At 32.3% G+C, this 16,565-nt stretch overlaps 1 protein-coding gene across 5 annotated transcripts in view; it reads right to left on the bottom strand.

Moving 5' to 3' along the window:
• LOC119073854 overlaps nt 1–16,565 on the bottom strand; it is a 97,783-nt gene that overhangs the window by 19,870 nt on the left and 61,348 nt on the right. For all 5 annotated transcript variants that reach the window (XM_037179717.1, XM_037179714.1, XM_037179711.1 and 2 more), the window contains one exon: nt 3,792–3,949. In XM_037179717.1, the coding sequence (XP_037035612.1) occupies nt 3,792–3,949 (158 nt within the window). The remainder of the gene's footprint in view (nt 1–3,791; nt 3,950–16,565) is intronic.

Below are 16,565 nucleotides of genomic sequence, written 5' to 3'. Positions count from 1 at the left end.
AGGAAGGACTCTCTCTTCCATTCCACACGTACGATTGAATTCAACGATGTACGAAGAACAAATAAAGCGAGTGGAACGAATAGAGCGAGAGTAGAACGAATAGTGCGAGTGGAACGAACAAAAAGAATGAAAAGGTAAAAACTTATATTGGAGTCCTTTAAGGGCTAAAAAGGTAGAATTTACGAGTGATATGGCATACAAACGTTTTATAGTCTGGCCGTCGTAATTTGTTGGGTTTGCTGTTGTTTTATGACAAATATTTTCTATAGGAAAGAAACTGTCCATCCAAATATTACCATTTCAAACGAGAACGTTTTGCAGATCACCTACCACACAGCCAAAAAGAATGACACTGAACTTTAGCAACGATCATGCTTAAATAAGCGAAATGATTGTGGAAACAAAATAATGACCGGAGAATATTCTAATTTGGTCATTGCTTAACGTTCATGATTTATGACAAGTAATGGCTGCAGCCTAAACATTGACTTCATCTCAAATTCGCAAAGATGAATAAGTCAAAAAATAAACCGAAACCAATCCCAAGTGGGTATCACTTAAATTGCTTATTAATATAGACTAATTGTCAAGTAGCATCATTCATGCGGAATTATATGAAAGAATTACACAAAAACACCCACCATAATGTATCAGATATACGAATTTCAGTGTGCGGATAAATAAAACATGAACAACAAAAGAAGGTATAAATCCAAAGAAGATTTTTTTAATTAAACGAAAGACAATGTATTTGCAACCTTGAAATCCGTTAAATGTCAAAATAAATTTGCTTCATTTACATGCCGAGTGAAGGTCTTTATTATGATGAATATAATACAGCCGCAGTCAGACAGATTTTGTTCTTTTAATTTCAATTTGAAAGTGAATTTAGAACTGATGCACGACTGAAAAAGAATGGTATATTTTACATGCTGGCTGAAATTGATATGCAAGAATGTGTTTTCGAATTTGTATATTAATGGAATCAATCAACAGCGAAGAAGATAATGTATGTTCAGTACACACGATGTACACGTTTTTTTTAGGTACAAATGCAGTTTACCATTCAGTGATGATGTTAAATTAATGGCATCAATGTTAATAAGCTAACAATGGTACAAGAATCAACTCGGTAATACGTTTATTAAATATCAAATGGTTTTGTGAAGGCGAAGAATTCTAAGCTGACATGGTAAATACTGGTCGATCTCTAAATACTTTGGCGAAACGAGTTAGAAATCTTGAAGAGTAACGGTTCTAGGGAAGGGCAATAATTTCATATTAACCGCCAGGGATATTGCAACACTATGCGTGTAATTTACTTCTTCTTCGATACATTATTTAATTCGAATACGATTACTTCCGCCAGAAAACGTATAATATTCAGAGGTACTGCATTTCGTGACGATTTGAGATCCATTACCAATGAATCTTGCTGGTAGTTAGCAATCCCTGACCCACATCTCTTGTACCTTTTGTAAGACATCTTCAGTTATTGAATTCTTCTTAAATCAATTAATTCAAGCAACTTGAAGTACAGCAAAATTAAAGTTGGTCGTCAAATTTGGTTAAAACTACAAAGGCGTACAATAATGTTGATGGTGGTTATTGGATGAATATACTTGATGACTTAAGGAGGCATATAAAATTCTGAATTATATTCAGACAATCGAAGCCACACACAACACATCTATTTAGACAATGATAATTTAAAAATAATGACAAAATATAATTTTGTGAAATTGTTTGCAGCCCAATGCTCATGTTAAGCTTATTAAAAAATGATTTTAATATGCGAAAAAAATCAAGGCTCTTCATAGGTAAAGAGGTGATAAATTCATTGTTTTTTTTTACAAACATCAATGCTTAATGTGAATTTACTAAATTAGTGAAACTGCGTATCAGATCTTAAGATAAACGTGTTCGCATAGTATACGGAATACACGTTATTGTTTTCAGCTGTAGGAAGACAGAGGAGCATTAACCTTGTTGACTTGACATAAATTTTGTTCTTTGCAATTATCTCTGTACCCAAACATTGTTAACCTTTAGATTACCTAGCCTAACTAGTCGGAATTTTTGCACGAAATGGCTAGTGCTAGGTACATTAAATTGACCTAATGTTGTTTGGGTTCTACTTGTCTGTTTGATTTTTAGAGACATTTCTATGTCCCCTGAAGACGCCAGAGTCGGAATCGGAATGTTTATCAAAATTCTATGTCAATAATTGGTTCCACCACGATCCTAGAAATCCACACACCTAATCTACTACTTAAACTCTATAAGAAATTCGTTGTGGAACAGTTTAAGTTTCCGTGGAAAATGTTCACTCTATAGAAGCGAATAACGTCTCCTTGTGTAATTTTGTCATTTTTTTTTCCACTTATCTCACTTATCAGCTGTAAGACCATTAACAAAAATTAAAAATGCAAACTGCTCTTACATAAAAAACCTTTCTCATTATGCTGTAACTGTGAAACTGATACACATCGTTGAGACTATATTTTGAAGATCTTATTGGAAGATTCCGACGTGGGTTTATCGTTTTTTGCTCCATTCGAAAAACAACAAAAGTGACGATGGAATGGAGAGTGCAAGGTTTGGGTCGGCGATCGATTATATCAGATTAAAAATGTTCTGTATATAATTAAGCTTAATATTTAGCATGATATTGAATGAAATTAGGCGGAGTAATCCTTTCGTATCTTGAATGTTTAAATAACAACAACTCAAAAATGTTCACAGTTTCGATAATTAATTATTCAGCTTAAGATTTGCGATGTTGATAAAACGGTTGTCTTCTGACTAAATACACAAGTGATGATACATTTGACAGAAATTCCAAGATAGGAAGACGATATACAAATTGTCTGATCGGCAACACGTCTAACTCGAGTTCTATTTTTAGGATTAAAATTTAACAATATTGCGAACAACTGAAGCTAATTGCGTTTTTAGATGATTTGCAATGTTAGGTTCTGACTGTGCAGTAAGTTGCAATTACACTAAATGCTTTTTAAATTTTATTGCTTTGCTAATGCAAGGCGTGGACCTCTATTGTCGTACACGGATATCATTAAATAAAGCTACGTTATTGCTATATAACTAACTGCTTATTTCAACAAAATGCGGGCTCCATAAACATAAATCCAAAACTTTAACTTAATAGAAAATTTCAAGCTTCCATTATTCGTTCAATTTGAAATCCCATTCACCACTGATACACCACAATTTGCGATTAATAAAATCTTAAATGGTCTAAACACAGAGAATATAATGTATAATAAGGTTTGTGCCATATGACATTGTACACGTGCTAAGCTTATGTTTCGTTTGATATAAATAAAAATAAAAAACTTTTAAATGCAATCAGTTCAAATTACATATCTTGTGCAATTCGGTTGACTTCATTCACAGTTACACGGAGTGAATTGTGTAAACATTCGGGGCCTCAATAAATATTGTTCGGTTGTAAGTAATGTGATTATTTATATAGAAAATATTTACGGTGTTTTCGGATTAAAATTACAACATGCGAGTAAAGTCTACACAGGTAAAAAGTCGTAATTAATCTTTGGCGCGATTGTAATTTTATGTCACGTCTTACAATATTTTATTCCGTAATATAATTATTCGCTGAATAGAAAAAAAAAAAAAAATTTAAACCTTAAGTCAAGATAAAATATTTTTTTTGAGAAATGAATAAAATGTAACAAACGAAACAAGACAATAAACCTCTTTGTTAAACAAAAGCGTGTGTACAAATACAAAATGTATTTTCTGATGCTTACCTCATTCCATCAAATCCATCATCTGAACCATTTATTGTTAACACTGGTGCACGAGCGTACGCTTTTGCCACTCGACGATTTCTTTCAAATACAATAACCTTCGCCCATATTTCGTCATCGATTTGAGTCCATTTATCTAGCACTTCCTGTATGTGGTCCTGTAACATAAAAAAGACAATTTTGTTATTACGTAAAAAGAACGAAACTGAAACGAATGATGAGATCTGTTTGCATGTTTACAAATCTAATTAAATGTCAATGGGTTTGATTTCATTAAGAATAAATGTTGTCAGGGTGTTATAAGGCCTTTAAGAGTGATATCGCCAAAACATCGAACAAAATCAGACATTTTGGGACAAGGGGTCACGGATTTTATTGAGTTATAAAACTTTCGATTCGTTGAACTGATGCGAGTAAAACTTAGTACTATGTTTGGTGGAATTTATTTTGTTGTCGACGATCGAGGTAGTGAAGTAAGGGTCTGCCAAAAGGGGCCCAAAATCGTTTTCTCGCGATTAGTCGAGTAAAACAATTTTGCGAAAAAACTTTTTTAGCTAGCCCTGTAGGCCTTGAAGAGACGCACATTTTGAGTATACACACCACCAGGTCCATGTTCACCTTACGGTGATATTAATGACTAGATGAAAAAATAGATGATTTTCCGAAGTACCTGAGCTTCTGCAGTGACACAAGCCCGTGACATGGTATGTATTGTGAGATAAGCCTCTGTAGCACCATAACATGCAAAAACATCCTTGGATAAGTTTCACTGCAGAGGGTTGAAGCGACTTTAGTGGAAGTCCACCCCAAGTCGACGAAATTTTATCCCTTTCTTTCGTTTGTTTTTCGCTTTTTTGAGGTTTTTTGTGCGGCCATTCATTATTTACTGCTGATAAGAGTGAGATCAACTAAAATAAGAATTTGTTGATGTATTAACGTGGTTCTTATACTCTTGGAACCCAAATTTCGATCTATTTGGACTATTTTCTATATAAAAGTGGGATATGAAGCATTTTTGGACTTTTTTTGTGGTTTTTTGTGGATATATCAAGTAATTCTTTATTTTAGTTTACCTCACTTTAAATAACAATTTTATTGAAAATAAATATTGACTAGCCACAAAAAAAGTCCAAAAATGCTTCATATCCCACTTTTATATAGAAAATAGTCCAAATAGATCGAAATTTGGGTTCCAAGAGTATAAGAACCACGTGAATACATCAACAAATTCTTTATTTTAGTTGATCTCACTCTTATCAGCAATAAATAATGAATGGCCGCACAAAAAACCTCAAAAAAGCGAAAAACAAACGAAAGAAAGGGATAAAATTTAGTCGACTTGGGGTGGACTTCCACTAAAGTCGCTTCAACCCTCTGCAGAGAAACTTATCCAAGGATGTTTTTGCATGTTATGGTGCTACAGAGGCTAGGCTATCTCACAATACATACCATGTCACGGACTTGTGTCACTGCAGAAGCTCAGGTACTTCGGAAAATCACCTATTTTTTCATCTAAAGTCATTAATATCACCGTCAGGTGAACATGGACCTGGTGGTGTGTATACTCAAAATGTGCGTCTCTTCAAGGCCTACAGGGCTAGCTAAAAAAGTTTTTTCGCAAAATTGTTTTACTCGACTAATCGCGAGAAAACGATTTTGGGCCTTTTTGGCAGACCCTTACTTCACCACCTCGATCGTCGACAACAAAATAAATTCCACCAAACGTAGTACTACGTTTTACTCGCATCAGTTCAACGAATCGAAAGAGCTATAACTCAATAGAATCCGTGACCTCTTGTCCCAAAGTTGTTCGAAGATTTGGCGATATCACTCTTAAATTATCAATAAAAATTGTAAAAATGCAGGAAAATTGCAAAAATTCGGAAAAATTCAGGAAAATCTCGAAGATTCAGTAAAATTGTGTAACTTGAGGAAACTTCCTAAATTTCAGGAAAATCGCAAAAGTTCAGTAAAATCCCAAAATTTCATTAAAATTGCAAAAATTCAGGAAAATTACGAAAATTCAGGAAAAATTACTAAAAATCAGGAAACTTTCGAAAATACGAAAAACTTTGGAATATTTGGAAAAGTTGCAAAATTTAGGGAAATCGCCAAAATTCGAGAAAAAATCACGAAGTTTCGTGTAATATTCGAGAAAGTCAAGAAAATGTTTACTTAGGAATATGTCCTAAGGTGCTTGGGAATGCAGTGATAGAGAGATTTTTACAATCACATGAAATCTTTTAAGTGGACGCAGTGCCCATGATAATCGTCCAAATAGAAAGGAAGAGGCAAACAATTGAAATGGAAATAAATCACTTAATGTATTTTGCACGATGCCGTAAATTGTGGCCAAACATATTATATGATTGCATTCGCCGCATAAATTGCAATCAAGTCAATTTCAATTTAATAACTTTATTTATTTATATTTGAAAAGAGAGAGAAAAAAACAACACAGCTAAGTGTTTTGCATCATCCACTTCCAGTATCGACCGCAATATTATCCGTCTCGATTCTTAATTTATTAACCACACACTTGCCTCTGGGGCTCTCTGGTTTCATTTTCAAAATTGTGTCTGTTCACAATGATGATATTAATAAAAAAATTTCTTGTTTCGATTTTTATATTAATACTCAATTTGTCCGAAGCACCGAATTTGCTTGGTGATTTAATAAATCGAATAATTGTGCTGTATGTCCATGACTTTTAAAAAGACAATTAAAAACCAATTTCAGCCTCAAATTGTTTATTTCCCTGTAATTTTTATTGATGACATATTAGATGGAGGTTGGATCTGTTCATTATTCAATAAAATTCATAAAGAAAATACCCTCTGGGTATAAATATACTCAGTTCTGGTTGGTATGTTAGGATCGTTATACAAAAACAAAACCGTCAAAAAATAAATCGTTTGATTAGTGTCATATGTATAACGCTCATGCAAATAAATTGTGTGTTTGGTTTCTCTTCCTCAAACTTGATGAAATGTTGAAGGAAAAAAAGTTGAAATTAATTTGAATATTTTAAAATTGAGAATAATGACTATCAATTAAATGGCAATATAGCTGTTTACCAGCAGTAATAAACAGCAATAAACGCGTAACAAATTGCTAACTTACACTGAATATAAAAAAGCCAAAAAAATTCCAAATATCTTTTCAGGCGGCCTTAACTATCCGGTCGCTTATTTGTAATTTTTGTGAAGAAAAACAGCCAAAAAAAACCTAATAAAAATTTATTAAAAGGTTGAACCTACCCGATTAAGATTGATAGATTTTTGCTCTAGCATATATGCATCAGTTTTTTCAACTTTATTCGTTAGACGACCAACAACAACAACAACAAAAAAACTAATTAAATATTAATTAAGAGCGTTCGCTGTTTTTATTGTATGGTAAATTTTCAGCGACCTTCTCAAGACTTTTGTGATTGACCTTGTTATAATTATTTTTATTGATATAACCGAATTCGTGGGTAACGCTTACAGCGTTTTTATTATAAACAGCTACATTTGCGGGATTATTATGTGGAATGCGCCTGAATGACTAATCAAAATAAGATTGAATAACTTTGCATGTAAATGATCACTTACGCTTTAATTTATGGACAACGTTAATGTTAATTGAACGAATATTAAAAAATTCACTTGCAGAGAAGGGGGTAAGAAATAAACGTCAAGAGAGAAGAAGATAATCATAAAACTATGACAAGCCTTTCGAGTTCACGATGTACGCATGTTCATTGAACTATTGTGCAAGATTTTTTATTCCAAATGAAAAAGTGGTGTGCCCGATTAATTAATTGTTGAATTACCGTGATGTGGACAACCTAAAAATATTTTATTGCACGTTTGTCAATTTACATTTTTTTTTTCGAATAGAATCGACCGAAAAACGCTGCAAACATACACAACAATAACAATTATAATGATACACTGAAAGCGAAATGAGTTTCATCAAACACAATCTTTTACAACCTCAATGAAATTCCGATGAATTTGATGCATTTTTACCCGAAAACATTCCATTAAATTGAGATAATATATTTTACGATTTAATAGCACCATAAAAATTCAATCAAACGTCTCGAAAGGTTGCCATAAATAAATCCTTATAAAATCAATTATTCCGTCACACAATTAAAACAACTTCAGCATAAATAATAATTTGATTTCGAAACAAAAACCGTTTAATGTATGTGATCAAGTAAAAATCTCATCAAGTTTGCTTGATATATTTAGATTGTATAAAGGACCCAAATCGATGGCCACACACATAAATGTTAACTGGTTTCGTGTTAACATTTGTACGTCCCTTTATTTCGTTGAAGAGTGAAAGACTCAGTTGAGAATAACACCCAGGTCGTATAATCATCTGCTGTCGAGCATGAAATCAAAAATAAACGATGTGGTCGCAGTCAGAGAACACTTTTATAGTAAAACCTTTGCGAAAACTTATGAAGTAATAGATTTTGTATTCAACACTTCGGCCAAGTTATAGATCTTATGATTCTTTTGCCATTTGTATGAGGTCAACAACTAAATGTTAAATACATAACTCGCTTCCCTTTTCATAGTTCGATTGGTAAAGGTAAAAAAAATAATTTTCTGACATTTTCTCGTACCATCCCATTCGCATACCGTCCGTATATGCATTGCGTAAACGCTAATATCATCGATGCATTGCATGGAAAGTCTTTCAAATTGCATATTCGATACCTTCATAACGTAAAGTGATATCATACTCATCAATTTGATGTTACTAACCCGCAATTTAAATTCATAACAAGTTCACGGAAATGTTACTTAACCTGCGCATATCTGGAGGAAATGTGCATTTTCTACGTTGGTAATTGTTTTGTTGTAGTGATTTGGATGTTCGTAAAAATTTTCGTTAAGTTTATTGGATAAAGGACCAACGTTGTACCAGTTGCAATACATCAAAAATGATCGATTTGCTATCAATTGTGGCAACTGTAAACGCGAAAATTTGAGACTTGAATAAATTTTCAATTCGTTCAACTTTAAGTTTAGTTCGTTTGTAAATGCAATTTCCTTCTTTCCATCTTTTGTCGTTATATAGATACAAACGGTGAAATAAACTGGAACTTAATTTATTGCGTACGTACTTTTAGGTGAGAAAAAATCAAGGCTTTTCAATGTATTGTTCGACGTTTTCTATCAGAACATTTTCCTGTTCGTTTTTTCTTCTTCTTTCAATTCTTCACATATTATACCTCTCCTTTTGCGATGCATCATTAAATTTTATAATACCGGCACGTAGAGAATGAACAATAAATTAGTAAATAATAGTTTTTAAATCAAATCGGAAGCAATAAAGATGAGACATTATTGCCATGAAAGTGTTACAACATAACATTTCAATAATAATTGTTCTTATTTTCATGTTAATTTCATTATTAATGTATTCGGTTTTTGCGTATTTTTGTGTTATTATAATTATTATGTGATTGTGACCTCCGAAGAAGTTATTAAAGTTTGATATGTTTAAAGCGAATGTATTGTTTCACCAGAGGTCAATATTATTATTGTAAATTGTTTAGTTTCCAATCAAATTCGATGACGCTCGAAAATTGTACAAGTGTTCATTGCTCATTTTGCGAGTAGTTAATAACTGGGTCGACTGAGAATGTAACTCGGACTTATGCTGCTTATGTATGTTTAGGAATTTTTTGGATTAATTTAACTCAATTACCTAAGATATAAAACAACAACAGGTCACTAATGGACACACTAGAAACAAATAACAAGTTATGTTTAATCGATAAGCAAATCACCGTTCTACACAAATAACGCATAACGGTATACAGTCAACGTCAGTGAAATGTAGGCATGAATTTGTTTCAGCTGTTTTTCAGCTGATCCACTCATATGTCTTTGTTTGGGTGAGATAGTTGTTCGCCGTTTTAGTGTGAGTTTTAGTTGCATGAGTGGACCTGCTGGGAAACGGCTGAAGCAAATTTATGTCTAAGTTTTGCTGACGTACTGTACTGAATCTCTAAAAAAAATTAAATTCAAGAGACCGTTCATAAAAAACGTATTAGGAGTACGACCCTGTCAAATATGTGGTTGTTCATTTAAAAAGGTTCAAATGTAGATCATTCCCTCAATCTCAAAATATAATTTTTTTGCCTTAGTTAAAGACAGGATCTCCGGGTCAGCTTTTATTTTAACCGAACTTACTCTGAACTAACAAGTATCTAGGCTTAATTCTCCGCTAGAAGTGGTGATAAAGAATAATGTGAAAGTGTGACCAAAGCTTCTATGACATAATGTTTGCAGAAAATATTTCCATTTAAATTATGTTTGCTTGTGATCGTAAATGATTATCACGTTTTATTGAGGCGATATGCGATTGCTCAATTTACAGACTACTAATATTCTAATTGACCTTGTCACCTTTAGAAATGATATTCTTCAAGATTGTTTGTAAAATAAAAGTCGTTGAGAATTAAGAAAACTTTTAAGAAAGTTAGAAAAGTCATTTGTAGAGTTGTTACTGGCTTGTTATACCAGGTATATCACTCATCTTGATATCCTGGCTGAGGTTCTTGAACTGTTTCTTTTTATGTATTAAATCAACCGTAAAACATCCTCAATCTTAAAAACTTTTTTCTTCGGTCATGTTGAACACGTAACATTGAGTTGTTTTTCTCTTTTTTGTTTTAAAATTCTATCACTTGAAACCACTTAAAAATGTGCGATGAAATTAATAACAATTTTCTTATCAGATTTTACAAGAATTATGTCGAAAATCCTTGTTTTCACCGAAAATACTTTAAATATCCATGGGCCATTATTTTAATAATATAATTTACCGAGATAATTTGATGAATTTGCGAACAGAATGATAACATAATAATGCCCGAAAAAACAACGACATGAGAACGATTTTGCAGTCAAGCAAGTTCAGCATGAAATAACTAACAATCAAATCCATCGGTATTTTACTGACATTTATCCGGTAATGCTAGGAAGCAGGTGTATAATATGCGGATTGTTTTTAAACATTTTTTATCTGAAAAAGGCTGAACTAAATAGGAATCTGTGTTCCCAGACTCATCATCTCAACGAATCTTGTTAATCAAGATATCAAATGAGAATTATCTTCCCATTTCATTGCAGTTTATCATTATTTTGTAATTTTCTTAAACAAGTACCAATAACTTCGAAATTACACGAGTAAAGTCTTCCGCCTTCTACGTTGCAAGAACCCTGAAAAGTTAATTAAATGAACGAAAACGAAAAATAATCACAAGAAATTCATCCACTAACTCCTTCCACTTAGTCACTGAATATTGGTCGTAAACGTAAATGAAGAAACAAACTGTATATACGGTTGTTATACGCAACGGCAACATAACAATAACAATAAAAGTAAATTGTTAAATTTTGTAGTGATTTTACAATTATGCGAGCTCTTTAACTCGATCATTTTAAATGTTTACTTTGTACAATGCACCATTTTGTGTGTATTTTATGGTTCTTTTCGAAAAATATGTAAATTATTTTCAAAAATCGCAGACATATTTGCGCAAACGGGTTTTCATTCAAGCAATTAAACTGGCAGTGCTAATCAGTGAAAGTGAATTGTTATTTTATACAATTTATATTCGAGAAGTATTATACTCGTGGTGTATACGAATAATTTATGTTGCGTGGAGCAGTTTCGTTACTGCTTCTTATTATGTCAGATTATTACGCTTTTGTACGGTTCAACCTGACTTGGTAAAAGAGTGAAGTGAATAACACGTGTATTGTATGGTATATGAATGCATCATGTCGATATATTTTGTACATTTCTCGTTGCAACAAAACTATTGCTTGTCTGAAATCTAGACAATCTACATGATCAACTTGATCATAAACCTTCAAAGAAGTAAAGCAAAGCACAATATTCAACATAAACGATCAGTGATTTCACCAATACCCTCTCTAGCAAACAAACTTCTTTTTGACGCTGTTAAAATACCACATTATTCCTTTGTTTATAGAATCATGCACTATTGACTAATTTCTAATTTTACATGGAACATGCATTTTTACCACCTTAATCAATGTAGTTAGGTTGCTACCAATAACGAATACCCTCTGGTTTCACAGAATTTTTAGAGACAGTCCACAAAACCCATAACTTCGATAAAGAGAATTAAAGTGTGTGTGTCGCTTTCTAATTCTTATACAGGGGATGGACTCCGAAAATTGCAGGGACCATTTTTAGAAAATATTTCGCACAAAAAGTTATTCCAAAAATAGTCTCTGGAATTTTTTTACGTTTACAAGGGCGGGTAGGTAGTCTAAGAACTTAAACAAAAGCATCAAAAAGGGTCAACGATCTTCCGGATGGTGACTTAATTGAATTCTCTTCAAGCGAGGCAATCTGACTAGCGTTTATCTTTTGTACTTACTGTACATACACTAATTGAAAAAGGCATTGGAACTTTACGATCAAAGGTTTCCGAAATTATTTTCATGTCTCACAAATGCCCTCATCCGTCAGATTTGTAATAATAAAGAGAAACTTCAAAAAAAATCACAACAAACCAGTATGAGCATTCATTCAATTCAAAGCCGAGCTGCACTCCCATGACAACAAAACTCTTCTTTTTTTCCCAACAACGGTACATTTCAAAAAAAATGATTATGATAAATGTGCTAAATTCTCTCAAATCTCTTTCACGCTTCATACCTGTACGACCGAAGTTGATTTATTAACAAAGCTGTCAAATAATTCTCGTTAAAGGGTGTTAAACATACATATAACGATTATACCACCTCTGAGTCCACGAAATGAATTTCTGGTTCAAAGATAATCAGCAGATGCGAAAGAGAGGGCAATGGACTCATATTTTCTCTGATAAGGAAGTTTCTTTTCGTTGGCTTCACACACAAAATAATTTGAAAAAGAAAGAAGGAAACAAGAAGGAAAGAAAAATCGTATCCCATGTTTATACATTTATGCTATGCACTGCACCATCCATACTCTGATTTATTGTTGAGATTAATAATTTTTGCATAAAAAACATAAACGAAATTTGGATGCTGTTTCAGCCATTCATTCACTGTATAGGTATAATGTACCTTCTACAAGATAAAAAGTGAATTTTTTTCGGTGTTATGAGAATGGGAAATGAAATGAATGAAATGGGTGTGATGAAACCGAGAAAGACTTTCATTAACACTCTTGATTATATTACAAAATGATGTCTATGCAAAGAAGACGTAAAAAATGAAATATTTCTCTTGTGGGCATAAAAACCCGTGATTAAAAACGCTTCGGAAAAAAAGAGAAATTTTTAAAGTCAAGATATTCGTTGGAGTAGATAAGTGTTTATTTGCTTAAGTGTGTACTCTATAATGAAAATAGTAAGTAGGCAGTTAGCGTATTGTTATTTTCATTTTCAATTTGTTCACAATAAATTATCATTTCTTCTTCTTCTTCTTGCGATGTGTTTTTGTGTTCCATCGCATGCTTCATTTCAATTTCCATTCAAAGCGTATACACCATGCACGCGATAGTTTATAATGATTTCTTTATGTTTACGCTTCAACTATCTTATTGATAAATTAATCAACGATATTTCAGCGAGTCGGTTTCTCAGCCATATGTTTGTTAAAAATATTTTATTTAAAAAAAAAGATTGAAAAATTGTCATAAGTGAATATTTTCGAAATTATTAACGGCATACCGATTGGATGTCATTGCAAATTACAAATAATCCATAACTAAATTTTGTTAACGAAAGACTTTCTCAACGGCAAAATTATCGTGTTTTAGTGAACAAACTTTCTTTCAGCTATAATTTATCAATTAGAAGTCAGAGTCTTTCCTGCTTGAATATGTTTTTGACTATTTTGGAATTCATTAATTTAACCAGTCTACATACATATGGGCTTCAATGTACATCGTCGTATTAATTTGAAGTAGTTAGTGTACATGTAGCGACTATAGTCAATCGGTCCTATGATTCTCCTCATTTTTCTGGTGAACTTTCATGTTTGATGAACATGTTTCCTATCTATTTGTATTGGAAAAGTTCAATAACCACATAAATACAGTTGATGTCAACCAAATTCGCATTGAGATTTTCATCAGCTGTTTTACCCACTGGACCACTCATGCAAACGCATTGCTGTTTTTACTGTTTAACACTGCTACACACGTGCGTACGAGTATATAATCCGTGTCGTCATCAATAGTGTACATATGCATAAGGAGTGTGTTTGTGTAAGTGGATCAGCTGGTAAAACAGCTCAAGGAAATCTCGATAAATATTTGATTAACACTAATTCATTCATTCCAGCATCAAAATTACACCGAATTGCATTAATTTTGCTTAATTTTTGCAGATTTTCTTAAGTTTTTCTAAATTTTGACAGTTTTCCAAAATTATTTTCGTGACTTTCGCACCATAATTAAAATTAAAAGTGAATGAATGGAGTGAATTGGATTGAATTCGTGTCCTACCCATTTGGAATTAAAGCGAAAAATGCCGAAAAGTCTAATAAATTCTACTTAGTTGACAAATTTCAAGATATTCAATTTTGTTACGGTTACGATACAGCAGACACGAGAACAATGTAAAACAAAAGAATGAACTACTTATTAAGTGGAATGTTAAGTGGCGCTGCCTACATGTCGTAAAATTAATCGCAAAGCAAACGATGTAGCAATAGGTTAATCAATTAATTGTTGTAAACATTTGTGTCATCATTATCTGCAATGACTAGAGGAAAAGTAAATTTATGTTTTTTTGTTATAAAATCACAGAGCAAATTTGTATTACATTAAATTGCGGTAAGTATATGTGTAACATAAAATGTTATGTTTCTGTGTTACACAATGAATAGGTGTAACTCTATATATAGGCTACATAACATCAAGTGCTCTGATTAAAGATTATCAATTAAAATGATCATTGTGCACAAAGCACGTATTTAGCCAACGGGTTCAACTGTACACGTCTTTCTGAAAACAACGCTCTGTACAACTTTTACTTTAAACGAAACACAAGTATCTACAAGCATTGAGCAGCGATTACGTGTTTTATAAAATTTTAAACATGTCTCTCGCTTATTTGTCCGTAAAATCTATTATAGCAACAAGTTATCACACCTATCAGGAAACAGACACAAGAAATCTGTCGTTTATGGTGCGTTTAAGCTACCGTATACAACTATGTGATAGATATTTTAATTAAAATAAAAAATTGTTACCATTTCGTGAAAATAATTTAGAAAAATTTAAATTTAAAATTAGTGTAATTCTAGAGGCAACACACCGTTTGAATATTCATGATAGATTAAGATATCTCCCGAATAGATTCACGTTGTCACTTTAAGCTGTTGCACGCATCCATGTACGGATTTACGATATTTAACATCGAAACATAGTCGGATCCAATATAGAAACGTTGACGTGATTTATGCGGTTCCATGGCATTATATTGTGACCATAGTGTCAATAATTATTTAATTTTCACGTTATTATCGAAGTCTCATATACGTGAAGCAAAATAGTGCATTTGGTTATAATTTTCGTTTTGTGGTTGTTACATTTGAATATCCATTCGGTTTTTATTTAATGGTTTCGTTTCATTGCCCATTTTTCTTGTACTTATAACACTTCGCAAAGAAACAGATATAGAGAGGGCATATTATTGAGCATATTTATTACAATTTCACTTATTCTACTCTTCAGTGCATAAGGAAATTATAATAAATTTAAATAACACCCATTCAAAAGTGTGTATTTATAAGATCACAACATGAGCGAAATACGAGAACAACTAGACCATATCCAATCCCATAAGTTATTATAAGTATAGCAGAATGTTAACAATATTTTTTTTTGTCTTTATTTTTTATCGTAAAGTATTTATTATGCACTTCAAAATTGAGTTTGATTATGCAAGTATTTCGTTTTGAAGGAATGAAAATGTAGGAAATAATGTTGTTCGAATGCATGCACATACCAGAGATTGAGTACACTTTCAAGCAATACCACTTAATATTATTAATTTATACTTATATTCTCTTTTCTCCTCCATTATAATACCCGCACACAGCCCATTGCACTACAATTTATAAGGTGTCGTAAAAGTCAGAATCTCATTCAAGATAATTTTATTTGTTACTTTACCTTAAGGGGGCTGATCTTTAATTGTTTGAATGGTTCGGTTGCGAAACATAAGATTCGCTTCCACTTATATAGGCGATAGGCTATGAATCAGCAGTTTTATTGTATTCTCTTAAGCACGATCGTAACTTCATTCACTTTCAATGTGCCGGTCTCTTGCCTAGCCTCTATGACTTAAAATTTAAAATTTTACATTTTACCATCTTTTTGGGGCATAATTTTCGAAAATATTGCTTCCGCTTCAACATTCTTTGGAGTAACGCGTTTCTATGGAACCATTTTTTGTTTGTTACACAAAATAGGTTTCATAATTTAATATGACATTCATTTGAACGGATAAAATTAATAGGAAACGAAAATTGTACCCTTTTTTTGTCTCGTGATACAAAAAAAATTATTTTAATCAATTTCTATGTAGGCCAAAGTCAAATCAAGTTTTCAAATTTTAAAAACCGCCAATTTTTACTGTCTTTTTTTACTGAGAAGGTTAATACAACACACGTAATCTGCTAAAAAAATCAACAATTCATCAATTTCATATATACATGCGGCTTCTACTGTTGATATAAAAATTTCTACAAATTTATACACTTCGTACTTCATTCAAAATCA

This window comes from Bradysia coprophila, unplaced genomic scaffold, assembly GCF_014529535.1.
Source record: "Bradysia coprophila strain Holo2 unplaced genomic scaffold, BU_Bcop_v1 contig_138, whole genome shotgun sequence".
Classification (NCBI taxonomy): Eukaryota; Metazoa; Arthropoda; class Insecta; order Diptera; family Sciaridae; genus Bradysia; species Bradysia coprophila.
This window is presented reverse-complemented; position numbering and strand designations above follow the sequence as displayed.